Below are 17,308 nucleotides of genomic sequence, written 5' to 3'. Positions count from 1 at the left end.
GGAAGAAGCAAGTGACCTTCTGTGACTATCTGAGGAGGACAAACACGTAAAGCATCTCAGCCATTTCAACCAAACACACCAAGATTTGAAACAATGAGTCTATCTGACATGGCCCAGGGACATAGTTGAGACGAACTGCTAACATTCATATCTATGTTTTAAACACAATAACGACAATGTTATGAATGTTATCATGGAAATTTAGCTTGCACAGGCTTTAGATGCCCAAAACGAGCAGAAGAGCTTTTTAACATACCTACTTGCTCTAATATCAGCACATCTCAAATGACTTGTTTTTGTATGAAAATGCAAAAACGTCCATGCTCTTGATTTTGTATATTTGAACAGGGTGTCTGCAGGCTCCTAAAAGTCATTAAATTGTCTGAAATTTGAATTTCTGAAGTCTTAATTGACACAAACATATTTATCTTATTTCATGTATGCATCTTTCTTTCTTTCTTTCTTTCTTTCTTTCTTTCTTTCTTTCTCCCAAACTGAGTCAAGCTCTTCTGCATAAAAGTCCACACTTCTGATGTTAGAAATGTTTAACCCTACTGCTGAACCTCATACTTTATTTTACTTTATGCTTGCACTTACCTGTTGGTAAAATGTAGATTAACCTAACTCACTCTAATAGTAATATTCCTACATAAAACCTACATCTGCACGAGACCACATATATACAGTTATACTTACCTGCATTGCTTGAATAAGAAAGAGATGGTTCGTCTAACAAATTGAAATGAAATTTGGTTAAAAATGATCTTGAAATGGTGTTACAAAGGAATAAATTGAAGTGCCTGATACCTATAAAGCATGTGTGACATTAAGAGTGAAAGAAATGACTCTACTCTGATGACATCTGAAGGTGACACTCACCTTTGACCTCCCTGGAAGGGGAGGCAGGAGAAATGCTCATCACTCCTCAGAGATCAACAATATATCTCACATTTTATATGTTTCCCTTTTTCCCAGGAGGCTGTGGTGCAGTATGAGCAGTACGAACAGGAAGTTAAGAACCTCCAGAGATTAATAGAAGAGGCTCATCGCATCATTCAGGACCGGCCAGTCTCCACCAATAACATACAGGAACTTCAGGCTCAAATACACCACCATGAGGTCAGAGAAGACACACACTTTGTCTCTTATAAAGTTTTTAAAACATAAGTCAAGCTCCAACTCAAGCATTTAGAAGTTGTTGCTATTACAGCCTTCACTCTTCTGTGAAGGCTTTTTCACTAAGATTTGGATTTTCTAGCATTCAGCCATGAATAGTCTTAGTGAATTAGGGTACTGATGTTGGGTGATAAGATTTGGCTCAATGTTGGCGCTGCATTTCATCCTGAAGGTGTTGGATGGGCTTTGTGCAGGCCAGTCAAGTTCATCCACACCAAACTCAGAAAAACCATTTCTTTACTGGCCTATTTTTGTCATGTTGACACAAGAAATAGCCTTGTACTTAACTTTCCACGTTATGGTACTTTCTACTTCTACTCCTCTACATGTCAGAGGTAAATATTGTACTTTTTACTCTACTACATTTGCCTGACAGCTTTAGACTCTATGTTGGTACTCCTGCCTGCTTCTCCAAACTGGGGGTTGCTGACTGCCATGTACTGTAGGAAATGCACTGACTGTGGATAAGTACTTCATACAACCTTAAAAATCCAAACTGTCCCTTTAAGTACGCTTTTAAATGCAGGACTTTCACGTTTAGTGGGATATTTTTACAGCATAATATTAGTACTCTTTCTGAAGTAAAGGATCTGAATACTTCTTTTACCATGACCTCAAACTTTTGCAGCAGAGTTTGAAGCATACTACTGTTTAAAATATCATTGTATGCTGTAGCATGACAATTTCCTTTAATGGAAGCTAAGGTGTCTAGACAAAATAGCCCATGACCAAAAGTACACTTTTAGCCCTAAAGTGTACTTTAAGATTAGTCTTTATTCACTGACATTCCTTATTCATGTATTGCAAAGCTTGGCAATAAAGCTGTCTAAATAGCCTGTGAAATGATAGCAAAGCAACATGGACTTAAAGGGGTTTTATAGATTTGACTGTAGATGCATCACGTTGGAAATCTTATAAAAACTCTAACAAACCAGAATAACAGATTGACAGCATTTTTCTTTCAGAGCTCCTACAACATTCAAGGTGTCAGTTGCATTAAAGGCTCGTCATTTGACATTTAAAGACAATTCTATGCTTATTTCTAAAAACAGCTTTTCTAATGAGGTCAACATCAGAGAATGGAGGTTGAGTCATTATGTATTTCCTGCACGTTGTAACAGTGTAAGACTTAAAACGAGAAGTTGAGGCAGCAGGAAATATACTGTATGTCTTAGAGAAGTTGTGGGCAACCCTTATGTCTGAATTAGACTGAGCATTTGTAATTTAGTCATTGAGACAGGCATTAAAATCATTAGTTCAAACCACCAAAGGCCCCAGACTAAATACTGCTGCTTTTAACATCGTGTTATCAGAGCCATGCACCTCATACAACAATTCTTGGAGAATGTTGTGCCTCTACAAGCCCAACTCACATGCACATTCCTCCTCTATCGGATGGTACATGTAAATATTATCTGCATAGATTCTTGTCTGATGCAGTGTAGATGGTTTTTACCTGCGTTAGGTAAGGCCTGCACTCCATGTTGGAGTTTTACTTTGCTGAGTAAGTGTATTTGATCTCCCATGCAGAGAGTGAGATCGCAAAGGAGGGGGGTGTAAAAAGACCTGCAGAGAAACACATCAGAGGCAACACATTTTTATATTACATTTAGATTTTCCCTGTGTGGTTCTGGCAGATTTTATCTACCTTCTATATTTGACAGGGGGTATATGAACCCAGGTGTTTGTAGATATTTTCTTGTTACTTCAGTCCTACCGGTGCTGCAGAGTGACTTGGCATGGCACTGTGTTTATGTCTGAGTTTGATCTCTAAGCTGAGCAAATAGCTGCAACTCCACTGGCCCAGTCAGTCACATGACCTGATTATCGGTGCATTGACCATCTGCGGGACAGGGGGAGTAGAAGGAGGAGGAGGGAAGGAGGAGCTGGACCCGGCCTGCAGCTCATACCATAGCTGTAATTTGACACCATCTCTGTCGTCCTCCCTAAACACTCCCTCTCTCCTTACGACTCTCTTTTGTTGAGAGGACTCTGTCCCGAGGATTGGTGGAGAAGGGAAGCTGTAGGCAGAGGAAGGGGGGGGGCAGGCAGTGAGATCACTTCCTGTTTTTCCTTGCCATTTGTATATGTGTACGAGAGGGAGTGTCTGAGGGATTTTGAACTATTTTTGCGAGGGTCTCGCTCTCTCTCAACCAAACATCCTGTCTGTTGGCTTCACCGCTGCTCTGAGTCACCCGCCTCTGTGCTGCTCTGATTGGCTCAGAGATACAGAAGAGAGAGATGGACGAAAAAAGGGAGAGGGAGTGAGGCAGTGCTATTCTCTTTCTACGCTTACACACTGTGAAGCCTAAAGCCAGAGACCGGGGAAAGAAGAGAATGCGTCCACTCCACTTACTCCTCTCACACCGGCACCACATTCAAAGCTGAACCAACTCAGCCACTCCCTTCTTTCAGGATCCTTTTAACCAGGAACTATTGATCTTCCATTGTGGACTGAACCACACTCTCCTGACCCTGGGGGTGGTGGTGTTTTCTGTTTGTGGGGGATGTTTTGACAGGAGCTGGCCCAGAAGATCCGTGGCTACCAGGAGCAGATCGCCTCGCTCCACTCCAAGTGCAAGATGCTGACGGTGAAAGCCAAACATGCCACCATGCTGCTGACGGTCAACGAGGTGGAGGGCCTTTCAGATGGCGTGGACGAGCTGAGTGATGAGGAGCTGCCCAGCTCTGTGGCAACCAGCAACGCCGCCACCAACAAGCAACTCCCAGCACACCCCTCTGTCGTCATGGTGAGTGGCAAAGCCTTTTTTGGACACAATCACCCAGAGACTCACACATGTACATGCTGCATGGCTTTATGCCCGTCTGGCCCATGTTTGTGTGTGTGTGTGTGTGTGTGTGTGTGTGTGTGTGTGTGTGTTTGCATGTGAAGCATTTAGCCCTTCTCCATTTCTATACAGACCACTGAAGTGGAATACAGGAAACCCCAGGGGTCCTGTTAGGGTTTGTAGAGGGCGTTTACAGTTCATTCCACAATAGTGTAATTAGCTTAAAGTTATCCTAAATTAGAGGGTGTCTGAGGATAATATGATTATGATTACAGGTTTGACTCAAGTACTCTTAATTTCCCAGTAACAGTTTGCAAAGTTATATTGGTACAATTCAATTTCATGTTCACAAAATGTGGACCCCTGGGGTGACATTTAATTTTAAATTTGGCTGCAGGGCCTCATGTGCATCTATATAAGAGAGGTTCAGAATAGGCTTTTTTCTCTCTATTAGTATCCTCTTCCTATTTCTTTTTGTGTTTTGTACTGCACAGAAATAACGTCTTTTCCCTCATCTTCCTTATACCTCAAGTGTTACTATTCTGGCTTTCCCCTCTTGTGTACTACTGCATCGACATTGTGCTGTGTCACTTCACTTTGCTCTGTATTAGCCCGATTCTGTCTGCCTGCTGCTACAGTATGTCATCCTCAGCTTGACTGTTCATTTTTCTCATGTGTTCGCACATAAGAAACTACCCTCTTCCTCTGTGTCTTTCGTTCTGATTCAGATTTTTTCGCCTCCTTGCTCTGTTTCTGCTGTTTGTGGTGTGTTTGGTCTCAGCAGGCCAGGAAACAGGATATTACTGCATGTGTGTGTGTTTGTGTGTGAGCAGAGCATGATAAATGTGTGTCTATGGCATAAAGGAGTTGCTATGCAGGACTGCTGATATCCTTGATTTGTTATTGTGTGGCATGTTTAGCTCTGTGTCATTGTTACCGTGTCCTTGTTGGCAGTACTTCTCAGGTTCTAAGTAATCTCACCATGTGAAACTGCTGAGTATCCGACAAATGCCGGTGTGCGGATGCTTTTGGTTGCTTTGCATTGCATCATAAAACCGGGGAAAAAGTCCTCCAAATATAATAAGGTCCCGAGTCAGTCGGCCAAATTCTGTTTTAACTGCCAAAAAGCAGCCCAGTAGGGCTTGGCTCACATTTCTGCTCTGCCTCTCTACTGAAGCATGCAGGCACACAGACAACTGTGCTACTTCTAGGACAGCTGCTGCTGCTGCTGCTGTTGCTGTATTCACCAGTCCAGCCGCTGTAAGCTATGCAATGCTTTAGCTATGCTTTGTTTAAGTTTGGGCCTTGATCTTCCTCTGGATTTCTCAGGACTTCTTCTTACTGTTAATATAGTGTTTTTATCCCTTTGAACATACGCGTAATGTCATTTTTCAGCATGCTCATGCATCAGACTGTATGAGTGGGTCTTTTCTAGTTCTTAAAGAAAATATTTCTAGTAGTTTGAGTATCCAAGAAAACATTATAACTTTAAAATCTGTGAAAAGGAATAATGCCCCTGTACCACTCACACGGAAAGTGTGTCTGTGATGGAAAGGAAATTACTGTGGTTCAGAAACTGCAACTTTACAGTATCTGTGTGTGGTGAGAGCACTGCGTTTATGTGTGTACTCACTGAAAGTGTGATTTTCAACTTCCTGGTAATGGCCATTCCTTTCCCCTGATGTATCCTGTAAAGAAAATCTGAGTGGCTCATTCATTGCCAGTGGAATCCAATCTTTGTCCATTTGCTAGCTCAGAGAAATGCTGCAGTAAATTATGTCTCCTAAATGCTGTGCTATGGCAAATGCGGTGTTTGATGTCAACAGCAGTAATGTGATCTAACTGGTCTCCTCTCTGTGTTATTCGATTACTCACTGTCTAATTAATCAGCAATGTGCTCACTGCAATCTGCCTAACCTGCACTCCCCCTGTTAATTTTTATGCTCTCTTCTTCTCTCTCCTCATTTTTCTGTCTCCTCACTCCTTTGATCCGGGCGTTTTCTGTTTGGTCCCCCTCCCTATTCCTCCACCTGCTTCTTTTGATGTGTGCGTGTTTGATGTGTGGTGTGTATGTGTGGTCAGATGACAGCCGGCCGCTGCCACACACTCCTCTCCCCTGTGACGGAGGAGTCAGGGGAGGAGGGCACCAACAGCGAGGTCTCCTCTCCCCCTGCCTGCCGCTCCCCCTCCCCGGGGGCTAACGCTGATGCTCCTCTTAACCAGGTACTGCAAACCCCACCCTGGTTACCTCCAGAGCCCTCCAGCATTACCTGACCTGCCCAGCTTCCATACTACCACTGACCAATTCACATCTGAAATTCTTGGTCTAACATCATAAGAGACCACCACTTCAACCTGTGCAGCCATAAAAATGTCCATTTTAATGAGTCACCAACAAAATATTTAGTCTCTTTTATTATTTTTTATTTAAAACGGCTGTTTTTGACACTGGCATGAGATTATTTTACTTTTTTCCAATGCAGATGAACATGTCTTAAAGATGTTTTCCTACCCAGTGACATTACTGTACATAAGTGTCAGTGCAGCTTTTGTTATGCAGCAAGTGAGCCTACATTGGTAGAGTTTTGACAATTGAATATGTGGCTCAATGACTTGTTAAAATGGACGGGCTTACTCTGCACCCCATCCCATCCCATTCCATTGCCACCACCAAACAATAAAGTCCCTGTCATCACCACTGTCAACACAATGGATGTTGGAAACAGCTGGAGAGTTGCCATGCTCCCCCTGCTTTCCCTGTTTATCAGCCTTATGTTTGCAGATTTATTTTGCTGAAGAAAATTGGTTTGCCACTTGCTTCTTTGCTGAGATGTGAATGAGAGGGTGTCATTTTCTTAGTATAGCTGAATTAACATAATGCAGAGGTTTTCAGTCTCTTTTCAGCCAAGAACATCTTACAAGATAGAGAATACTACCTTGTATATGTCCTTTGGATTCAGTTGATGTAGAATATTTTGTACATCTCTACAACTCTAGTTATGTGAAAGAACAACACAAAAGAATGGTTGTAGTTTCCTTAGAACATAATCTATTACTACTACTTTTTTAGATTTCAGAAGTTAAAATATTTGTTTTTATTATGATAAGTTGATGAATCTTAAAACCTTTCACTGGATCGCTGGAGGTCTCAGGACCCCACTTTGAAAATCACTGGTAGAAAGGACCTTTTTTGTACAATCTATGACTTAAGATGGTGCAGCAGGGAAAAAGGAAGTCTTTGTTGTTCTGGGAGAAACAGCAAATGTCATGGTTGTTTCTTTAGCTATTATTGTGAAATGTAAATACAGTATGTTTGTCTTGTGATATGTCATGTGAGCCTAATTGTTGAACTTGACTAAAATCAATAAGGTCAAAAGCAGTAAACAAAGTGACAGAAAGAAGAAACAGAAAGAGAAAAGAAAGAGTTTAAATTTATCTGATGGGACCTTAGCAAGATGCTGTTGAAGTGAGACAGAGAGCAAAGCAGTTATAGATACATTTCGGTGTGACCTACCTTAACCAAGAACTTTTTCTTTAAAATACATTTTATTGAATTTTTCATTTTCCAAAAGAAGAGAATATTCCTTGACATAATAATAATAATTATCATTATTATTATGATTATTTAAATTAATTATTTATCAATTATTCATATTAATTACATTAATAAAGAAAAGTCACAGACATTTACTGGAAGGAGGATTTGCAGAAGCAGAGCAGGATCAGTTACAGACCCCTCTGTATTTCCAATAAAACAATTAGAGCAGGTTGAAGATATTTTTATTTCAACTTCAGTTCAATTCAATTTTATTTATAAAGCCCAATATCACAAATCACAGTTTGCTTCAGAGAGCTTTAGAGCATACGACATCTCTCTGTCCTTGGACCCTCACGTCGGATAAGGAAAAACTCCCCAAAAAAACTTTAAACGGAGGGAAAATGGTAAAAACCTCATGAAGAGCAACTGAGGAAGGATCTCTCTTCCAGGACAGACAGACGTGCAATAGGTGTCGAGTGTACAGAACAAAATAACATAATAGATTTACATTAATCCATATGATAAAATGATACATAAAAAAAGGGAGAGACCGAGTGAGACAAAGACGCGATACGGGGCAAACAGTGATGCCAGTAGCTACACTAATATTAGTTTTAGTAATAAAATAATAATAATATAATTATAATATTTAGTATATATGTTACAAGTATATTTTAATATACCATTTTATATGTCTATATTAACTGTCTATATTAGTTTATTTCTGAGTGCATAATCTGTTACAAACTAGCATATATGTGCAGAATTGTATTTACAGCAGATGTGGACATATTTCCTCCAAATGTGGCCTTTCAAATTCATTGCTGACAGTTTGAGGAGGACACATTACAACCACCACACTCCGTTCAACCATATATTGAACATCGCTCTGACACACTAGAGAGACCTACACTCACTGTGTTGTTGCATGATAGGGTCGAGGTGCCTTAAGCCGAGCGCCCCTCCAGGAGCTGTACGACCCGTCCATGGAGACTAGTGCTGCCAACCTCGATGACCTGCAGAGATCCTGGGAAACACTCAAGAACGTGGTATGTCACATCATCAACTACAATGAACTACATTAATTCACATGAAAAAGTAAAACAGCACTGTGATATGTATTACACAGCTAGGTCATTTGCTTCAACAAATCTAGTGGTATGACTAGACCAGTAAAATCAGCTACACATTTTAATTTAAGAAATCCTTATGTGAATTTTGAAGTCGGCACAATTCACAGGGTGCCAATTAATAGGGTTATGACAGTTATGGCAGTTAAAAGTACACTGGTGCCAAACTGGTACTAAAGCTTGACCTTATATTAAATTGAAATCCAAATATACCTCCAACTCCCTCTACTATCACTGGACTTTTTTCCCCTAGACTCCCCTTCTCATCATTAATGTCTTTCTTTTTCTTTCTACCGCTTCTGTCCAACCACAGATCAACGAGAAGCAAAAGAGTCTGTATGAAGCTCTGGAGCGGCAGCAACACTATCAGGAGTCCCTCCAGTCCATTTCCACTAAAATGGAGTCCATAGAAGGAGCACTCAATGAGGGTCTGGAGCCTAACAAGAGCCCCGAGAGCCAGATGGCTGCACACCAGGTGAGAGAGAGGGGGGACAGAGAGGTCTGGAGATATTGGGGAAGTTGTGTTCATGTGTGTGATATAGAAAAAGAGAGGAGTGTAATACAGATAGTGACACTGAAAGTACTTAAAGGCAGACAGATGACATCTCTCGGGGGAAACACAAAGCTGACTGAAGACAAGCCTGCTCTGAGAAAACAGAATGTTTGAGGGGTTTAATATTGCACTGGCCCGTGCAATGGTTGCACAGACTGCATGGCACTGTTCTCCGTTGCTATGCCAACTTCACAGTGACGGCCGATACAGCTCCTTTTTGTAACACTACTGTCAAGCAGTTTGGACAAACCCTCTTTTAATGCAGCCATTTCCTTTTTAGTCTCTTCCTTTAACATTTCAGTCTTCTTCAACTCTCTCTTTTTGTTCTTTCTTCCACCTCTCACACTTTTCTGATCTCTGTCCGTCCAGGCTCTGATGGATGAGATCCTGATGCTGCAGGATGAGATTGGTGAGTTACAGACGTGTTTCTCTGAGGAGCTGGCAGACAGTGACAGCGATGGGGAGGCTGGGGACCAACTGGCTCTTCAGTCTACTCTTACTGTGCTGGGAGAGAGGATGGCCACCATTCGAATGAAGGCTTCTGGGAAACGGCAGCTGCTGGAGGTGTGCACTCAGAGATGATATTAATTTACATTATTATTTCCGTTATAGTGTCAAAATCATCTCACTTTTGGAATCTAACATGTTTTTTTTTTACATTGATGTTACAGGAGAGACTCAGTGAACAGCTAGAGGAGCAGCGGCAGGAACAGGCGCTGCAGCGTTACCACAGTGAGGCCGAGGAGCTCGACCACTGGCTGCTTAGCACTCGTGCCACTCTGAGCTCTGCCCTTCAGCCCCAAAACGAGGACTTGGACATGGAGGAGCAGCTCATTGACTGTCAGGTAAGAATGCCGTTTTTGCTATCTTAAAAAAACTGGACTGACTGGTTCACTGAGCACTGAAAGATTGAGAGCTTGGTTTATTCAGTTTGCCAAGGGTAACGATTTTGCCCATGGTAGATGGTATGCAGCTTCCTTGCTGTTTCAGGTATTTTTAAGTTTTGCTCAACTGACACAGTCAAGGAAAACTTTGCTATCACTGCCCTAGGCACTAAAGGAAAGTTGGCATGCTACAGTTTTATCAGCAGGGAGCTATCACAGACTAAAGAGGAGTATCTGGCTACTTCACTGTTCCAAAAATAGAGCATATCCTTGGACTAATTCCCTCGGTATTGTATTACTGTTACTATTTATGTCACACATAAACTCATCTTCAAAAAACAGAAGAAGTTTACAGAACCTACATTGAATATGAAACTGTTTCAGCACAGAAGGGAATAGGTGCCCTTATTCTCCAGTAAATCAAGTTTTTTTTAGGATCAGAGTCTGACCCTCCGATCACCCTCCTCACTTGTCGTCAAACATTCTTTCACCAGCCCAAGTGTTGTTTCCCCACTCATCCTGTTTCTATGCTAACATCACCTTTATCTGTGGGATAATTAGCATCCATGGTTAAATGGTAGAAGTGGTCACAGATCCACAATTTGAGCAGCGTAATACCTTTACAGACAAAGGCTTTTATGTATATGTACCTTGATAGTGCACTTGTTAAGGAATGTTTGGATCATAAAGAAATGATTTGATGTGTGCATTGACATGTAGTTGACCTGAGAGGCATCAGTGCCCTTTACTCTTGGCATATTTTATGCTGAGAGGCTCCTGCCTGTCTGGGAGATAAAAGGTTGTTGATGCTTCTGAGTAACACAGAATTAGTCTGACTCTTGTCTGGTGACGTGATGATATAAGGATCTGTATGAGGCTAAAATTATTGTTCTGTACTTTGAAGGGGAACAGCACGTAAATTAAGAACTGCAATGTGTTATTTCCATGGCTTAGGAAAGTTCAATCAATATTTGTGAACCTGAGCTACTCTCTCTCTCAAAGCCAGAAACCAGAGAAGTAAGTCTCAAACTTGTGATGTCATCAAGTATAAAGTCTGGAGCTGCTCCATAGACAATGGAGCCTGATTTTGTGGATCCACACTATCTTTGATTTCTTTTTTTATATCCAAATGAGCTTTATTCTGTTGTATTGTTCTCAGTTGTGAAACAGAAAATGTACCCGAATACTCAGAACATTCCCCTGGGTGTTCTCACTGTCATTTATAACATTTTTCATTATTCATTGTCTATGGAGCAACTCCAGAATTTATGACATCGCAAATTATAGAGTTTTTGCACTCTAGTTTTTGGATTTAGGAGAGACTTGTGCATATTTTCCAATAATCCTGGACTGTCTTAGGTAAAAGAAATAAAATATATGAATTTTGATAATGGGCGTAGTTGCCCTTTAAGTTTCAGGTATGTCCATGTCTATGTACACGTACACTTGCTGTGCCAAACGCTTCTCTGATAACAAATATGGGTTTTATTTTAACTTATACATTCAAGTGAGAACAACTGAGGCTCATTAAGTTCATTTTATTTTCATCAAAAATGAAGATTGCCACATCAGCACTGGAGAATTAATTTTTGATTAATTAGTTAAGGTCTTATTCTACATAAAAAACAAATGTGCTGTTTTGGCATCTTTTTCTTTTTTTTGTGGAAGCATATACCTTGATCTCTTCAGTACCAAAACTGAGTCTCTTAACATTCATCCCATAATACACCATGATTGGCTTCTCAGCAGTAATAATGTTAGTTCCATTGCTAAGGAAAAGAAAATCGAAAAGAGTGTGTGTGTGTGTGTAGCAGCTGGGAGACAGTAAGCTGATTATAGCTCACATATGGCCCCTGTGGTGCTCAGGGCTGAAGGTCCGGCCCCTGGCGGATCCTCATCTCCAGGGGGCTAAAACTGTCTGCAATACCAAAAAGACTAAATTATTACAGTAAAGATCCAATGGGAAGGGCAACATGTGAGGAAGGATCTGAGGTCAGCAGATGACGTGAGGAATAGTGGCAAGAGAAAGGCAAGAAGTTGGAGTGGAAGAATGAAAATAAGAAAAGTTTGATATATTAAAGGCTTTGGTTGGATAATGGTCACAACTAATTTGTCTTTTAAATGTTGTATCTTATGAATCTGCTCTGTGCATTAGGATACTTTGTAGATGGTTTTGCACCTCAGTTGTAAGTCTGTGGATATTCTCATTTATCCAGGTCAATTCCATTCTGGCAACAATTAAATCGTAGGCAACTGGACTTTGATTTTGTCTAGAAGACGTTTCACCTCTTATCCAAGCGGCTTCATCAGTTCTCAACGCATCAGTCTGACTAGTCCTCACTAGTCTGACAAACAGTGTGTGTGACTGATTTTAGCATTGTTAGCTGCTGTAAATTATTCACTAAACAACCTCAGTCTGTTCTTTTAAACACTAACACACTGCAAGAAAATCATTGCGCTGTAAGCAGCTCAAAAACCACTTAAGCCTCTCACAGCTCAGTGCTTAATCAAATACTTTGCTGAGTCTAAACTTTCTGCCACACATTGTATTGCTGCATGTAACAAACTCCGCCTTGTCTTGCAGCTGTGTCAGTTAAACCAATACATTAAAAGATTTGTGAGTGCTATTTGATCCTGGGCCAAAAGAAAGGCAATTTGGAATTTCAGTTAGAAAACCATAAAGAGGCTTTTTGTGAGAGACGTCCCCCACCTTCTCAGTGAATCACAGAGTGACAGGACTGAGTAGAAAGAAAAAAGTTGTATGGCAGCACTCTGTATTGTTGGGAAGAATTCTCTGCGTGGAATTACATCTCCATCTCTGTCAAGGACCCTCGTGTGAAAGAAGAGGATACAACCTTAATCCCCCTCTTTTACACTTCCATACAATTATAACACTTCTCACACACAGTCTGGATGTGGAGAGGGAGGGTCTCCTCTTCAGTTGTTTCCCTTGTTTAGAAATGCAAGAGGGGAGTGTGGGATATGTTGAAAAGGATTTGAAGGAAAAGTAAGGTATTAAGCTTGAAAAAAACGTATGGGATAATAATATGAGATGCAATAATAAGTGGATCTTAAGAACTGTAAGACAAGGAGAGGCAGATACAAGTAAGCTACTGAAGGATGCTGTGTGTATACAGTGCGTGCTAAAAAGAGCTAAAAGTTCCATTCATTATGTTTAGTAGAGGCCTCTAAACCACTGGAATTACTGTGTAATGTTACCTTTTGGGGAGTCTAAAAATCAAATAACGGAAAACATCACCCTTAAGTTTTACTGGTTGCAACTGGTGATGATGGGTGACAAGTAAACATTGCTTCATTTTATGGGTCTCAAGTCAAAAAGGTTGAGAACCACTGGCATAAACATCCAAGAAAAGCTTTTTAATGTTAACAAATTTTCTTTTATTGTACATGGTGTGACACATTTCAGAGAGCCTAGAAGATAAATTCTGTTTCTGTGTATATGTGTTTGTAGTTTGTTCTTTATTGACTGTAACGCTTCCCTTTCCAGAATATGCTGTTCGAGATCGAGCAGAAGGTCTCATATCTGTCGGAGCTGTCCGTCCACAGCGAGAGCTTGCTGATGGAGGGTCGGGCCGAGACCAAGGGAGAGGCGGAGCAACTCACCCTCAAACTGCACTCCCTCAAAGACAGCCTGATGGAACTGCAGCAGATGCTACAGGATAAACAAATTGACATACAGGTGAGGTCAGATGCCATTTGCTCTGGGGTCTTGTTTCAGGCCATCAGTTCCCTTCCCCTCCGCATTCCCACACACTTTTCCATTTCCCAGCTCATCCTTCCTCCATGCCTCTGTGTCTCTTGTTGTGTTGCGCTGCATTATGTGTCACTGACTGTGTAACAGTATCAATGGTAGTATTGTGCAAATACTAAAGGTCGGGTCATGCTCCTTCATAAAAGTCCACTGTTCTCCACTATGGAACAATAAGAGCCTGTCTGTCTCACAATGGGCCTTAAACAGCAGACAAAAGGATGCTACCTCATCACATGTTAACACTAAATGTATTGCAGCAGGTGTGTTTCTGATGATGCAACATTTTGGCTTTGGCCCATTTGGAAAAACAGCAGTTTTTTCTTAAATCTCTGAACTTCCTATGAAAACTTCATTTTTTCCTGTTGTTGGCCTCCCTTCATGTGCTCTTTTAGTAAAAAATGATATTGATGAAGTCACTCTTCAACACATTAGAACTACAGCAGCAATCAATCTCAGTTTATTTTTATACATCTATACATTTTATTGTTGTTTTTGATGATTTTTAACCAGCTTTGTATCATAACAATGTGGGTAGTATGTGGCAATGAACTAACACAACATACAACATAGTGCTGATGATCAAATATAAACCAGGACCCTGTTACTATATTGCATCTTTCTCCTCCAAAGTGTTTTCAGAAACATATTTTAGTGCATGGTTTGGCTGTAATGCAAGAATTTGTGAACAGGAAGCATTTGCCATACTGTTTCCTGTATTGTTAAAACAAAGGCTAAAAAAATGAGATCAAACGGTGAAACAAGGCAGTGCTGTTCAAATACAAATCAAGATTCTGTCAGTGCTTTTTCTTTTTCATGTCTTAAATGTTTTCGGAATTTTAGTCGACCATTTAACTGTAAGACCATCTTTCCAGCTGTGAAATACTTCTTTAAGTGTTGAAGTCCCTCTGTCTTTCTCCCAGGGTTCATTGCAGGAGCAGGAGGACAGTGAGCCAGACTCATCTCTGTCTCAGAGTCCTAATGTCCAGGATTGGCTTTCCCAGGCCAGATCCACACGCACACAGCAGCACCACGACAACCTTCTTCGACAGAGGGTAAGAAGCTAAACTTTTGCAGATTTTTTATATTTAAAAGGCCTGGCCTAAGCCTGTTTGTACCACTGATAGGTAACTGATTCATTTTCAAGCAGGAGCTGGATCCTTTAGACAGATCTCAAATAACTTCTACATTTTATGGTCTAAATGCTTTATGGTGACTTCCCAGGAGCTGCAGGAGCAGGTAGCTGAACAGAGGAGGCTGCTGAAGTCTGTAGCCAGTGTTGGAGAAGAGTTACTCAGCCAACAGACCACACCTAATGGGGACAGGTATGTTTTCTCCTCTCTCATTTCTTCTCACACTTATTTTTCACTGACATTTCTCTGTCATTATTTCTGTAAGGAGGAGTTTCTGTGATTTGATTTTTTTTTTTCTGTTGTAAAAACATTTAATTACATTGGAACATGCTGGTAAAGTAACACACCAGGGACCAGATATAAGTCTCTTATGATTCACTCCTCTCTTCCCCACAGTGAGGTGTCCATCCCAGGAGGAGTATTGCTGGAGTCTGAGACCATTTCACCTTTGGAACAGATGAGACAGCGCTGGGAAAACCTCAATAAAGATCAAAACACAAAGCTGCAGCTCTCCCTCAACTCTCTGGAACAGGACCAGCTGAGCCCGGTACACAATCATGTTGGAGTGTGATGTTTTTTAATAATAATTCATAATTGAATTTGCTTTGAGCTGTCTTAAACTCATTATTCAAGGCTGATTTCTGTCTTTCTTCCTCTCATGTAATTTCACACTTTGATTGTTCTGTTTGCTTCTAGCCTGACCTTCATAGGTCTCGTATGTCTCATTTGTTACTCTTGTGTGCAGGTCCTCCACCGGTCCCGTCTGTCCAGCCCCAGTATGGTGTTTAGAGGCGTGTCTGCTAATCAGGACTCTCGCTCTCCCAGAGCTTTGTTTGAGGCCTGTGGTCAGACTCTGGAACGAATTGCCCATGAGGTACAGCACAGATTTTACTGTACCTCATTTTAATTTCATTCATTTTTTTATGGGACAGTGCACTGTATTGCACCAGGTATAGCATAATGCTAATTTTCATCAGTTGTCCCTGGGATTGTATGTAATTGCATAAAAATGATGATCCAACATAATATAAATAATTAAAAACACACGTATGACAGATAAGTGTGTTCACGTAAGGAGAGGTATTATCAGATCTTAACGACCACCGTCTGTTGTTCAACCATTTTTGAAAGTAAGTTTTAAATTGTGTTAAACTATTACACTCTAATGCTTTTAAGTTAAAATCCCCTAAAATTATCATCCTTCAAGGTTTAATGTCATCATTAAAACTTCCATCACACATAGGTGGTTGATTAATTCCCACAACAACAAAAGACATTTGTGTCAATTTTCTTAATTTTTTTACAAGATATTTTCAGTCTGACTTACTCTGAAGCTGGAGGTCAATTTGATAACAAAACTGTTTTTATTTTAAATTTTTCAGTGTTTTTTTTATCTCAAATGTGCTGGCTGAATTTAACGATTCTGAACTGGTATTGTTGGGTGATTTGAACTGGGATTGGCTCACCTCTGCCTCAGATGGTCTTAAAGGGATTTGTAGTGAGCTGAACATATCCCAGCTTGTAAATTTTCCTACCCGCCCCACCTCTAAACTTCCAAGTAAATCTACTCTCTTGGACTTAATTCTTACAAATAATCCTCATAAATTTTCTTCTGTCGGAGTTTTTGCAAACGATCTTAGTGACCACTGTGTGGTGGCTTGTGTTCGAGATACAAGGCTCCCAAAAACAAGCCCTCGAACGGTACTAAAAAGAAATTATAAAAGGTTTTCTGAACAGGCGTTTCTGCATGATTTACTTTGTGGTGACTTGGATCGAATTAGTCTGATCCCTAATGTGGATATGGCATGGAATTATTTTCAAACATGCACCTCTTATCAAATTCAGAATAAAAGGAAGAGATAACCCTTGGTTTTCCCCTGAGCTCGCTGAGTTAATTCATGTTCGTAACCAAGCATGGGCCAAAGCCAGAGAATCAAACTCTTCTTCTCTCTGGTCCAGATTTCGGTGTCTCCGGAATAAATGTACTGCTTCCATCAGGAAATCCAAATCTGAATATTATTTCAACTTGACGTCTGAAAACTTAAATAACCCTTCTAAATTCTGGAAAACTATTAAGTCGCTTAATCCTACTGCCCCTGCTTTGCTCCCCCAACAAATTATTCATTGTTCTCAGCCAATAACTGAGAAGCAATCTATTGTTGATCTTTTTAATGAACACTTTGTTTCTGCTGGATATTTGTTCGATCGCTTGTTTCCCGATTTGAAATCCAGTGTCTTGTCCAGCCCTCCCACTGCTGAAGAGACTCCAGGTTCTTATGGTTTTGCTTTTGAACATGTTTCTACTGCTTCTGTCCTTAAAGCTTTAAAAGCAAGTG

At 40.7% G+C, this 17,308-nt stretch overlaps 1 protein-coding gene across 5 annotated transcripts in view; it reads left to right on the top strand.

Annotated features, from left to right (window-relative positions):
• The window catches only part of syne1a (spectrin repeat containing, nuclear envelope 1a), a 181,486-nt gene that overhangs the window by 125,026 nt on the left and 39,152 nt on the right, over nt 1–17,308 (top strand). For 4 of the 5 annotated variants that reach the window (XM_033649057.2, XM_078173825.1, XM_078173827.1 and 1 more), the window contains 12 exons: nt 976–1,119; nt 3,696–3,926; nt 6,048–6,188; nt 8,439–8,552; nt 8,947–9,108; nt 9,556–9,750; nt 9,858–10,031; nt 13,579–13,770; nt 14,763–14,894; nt 15,064–15,164; nt 15,369–15,519; nt 15,718–15,846. In XM_033649057.2, the coding sequence (XP_033504948.2) occupies nt 976–1,119; nt 3,696–3,926; nt 6,048–6,188; nt 8,439–8,552; nt 8,947–9,108; nt 9,556–9,750; nt 9,858–10,031; nt 13,579–13,770; nt 14,763–14,894; nt 15,064–15,164; nt 15,369–15,519; nt 15,718–15,846 (1,866 nt within the window). The remainder of the gene's footprint in view (nt 1–975; nt 1,120–3,695; nt 3,927–6,047; nt 6,189–8,438; nt 8,553–8,946; nt 9,109–9,555; nt 9,751–9,857; nt 10,032–13,578; nt 13,771–14,762; nt 14,895–15,063; nt 15,165–15,368; nt 15,520–15,717; nt 15,847–17,308) is intronic. The other variant, XM_078173826.1, reaches the window with a different exon arrangement.

This window comes from Epinephelus lanceolatus, chromosome 13, assembly GCF_041903045.1.
Source record: "Epinephelus lanceolatus isolate andai-2023 chromosome 13, ASM4190304v1, whole genome shotgun sequence".
Classification (NCBI taxonomy): domain Eukaryota; kingdom Metazoa; phylum Chordata; class Actinopteri; order Perciformes; family Serranidae; genus Epinephelus; species Epinephelus lanceolatus.
The sequence above is the reverse complement of the archived record's forward strand: the minus strand, read 5'-3'. Positions and strand labels throughout refer to the sequence as shown.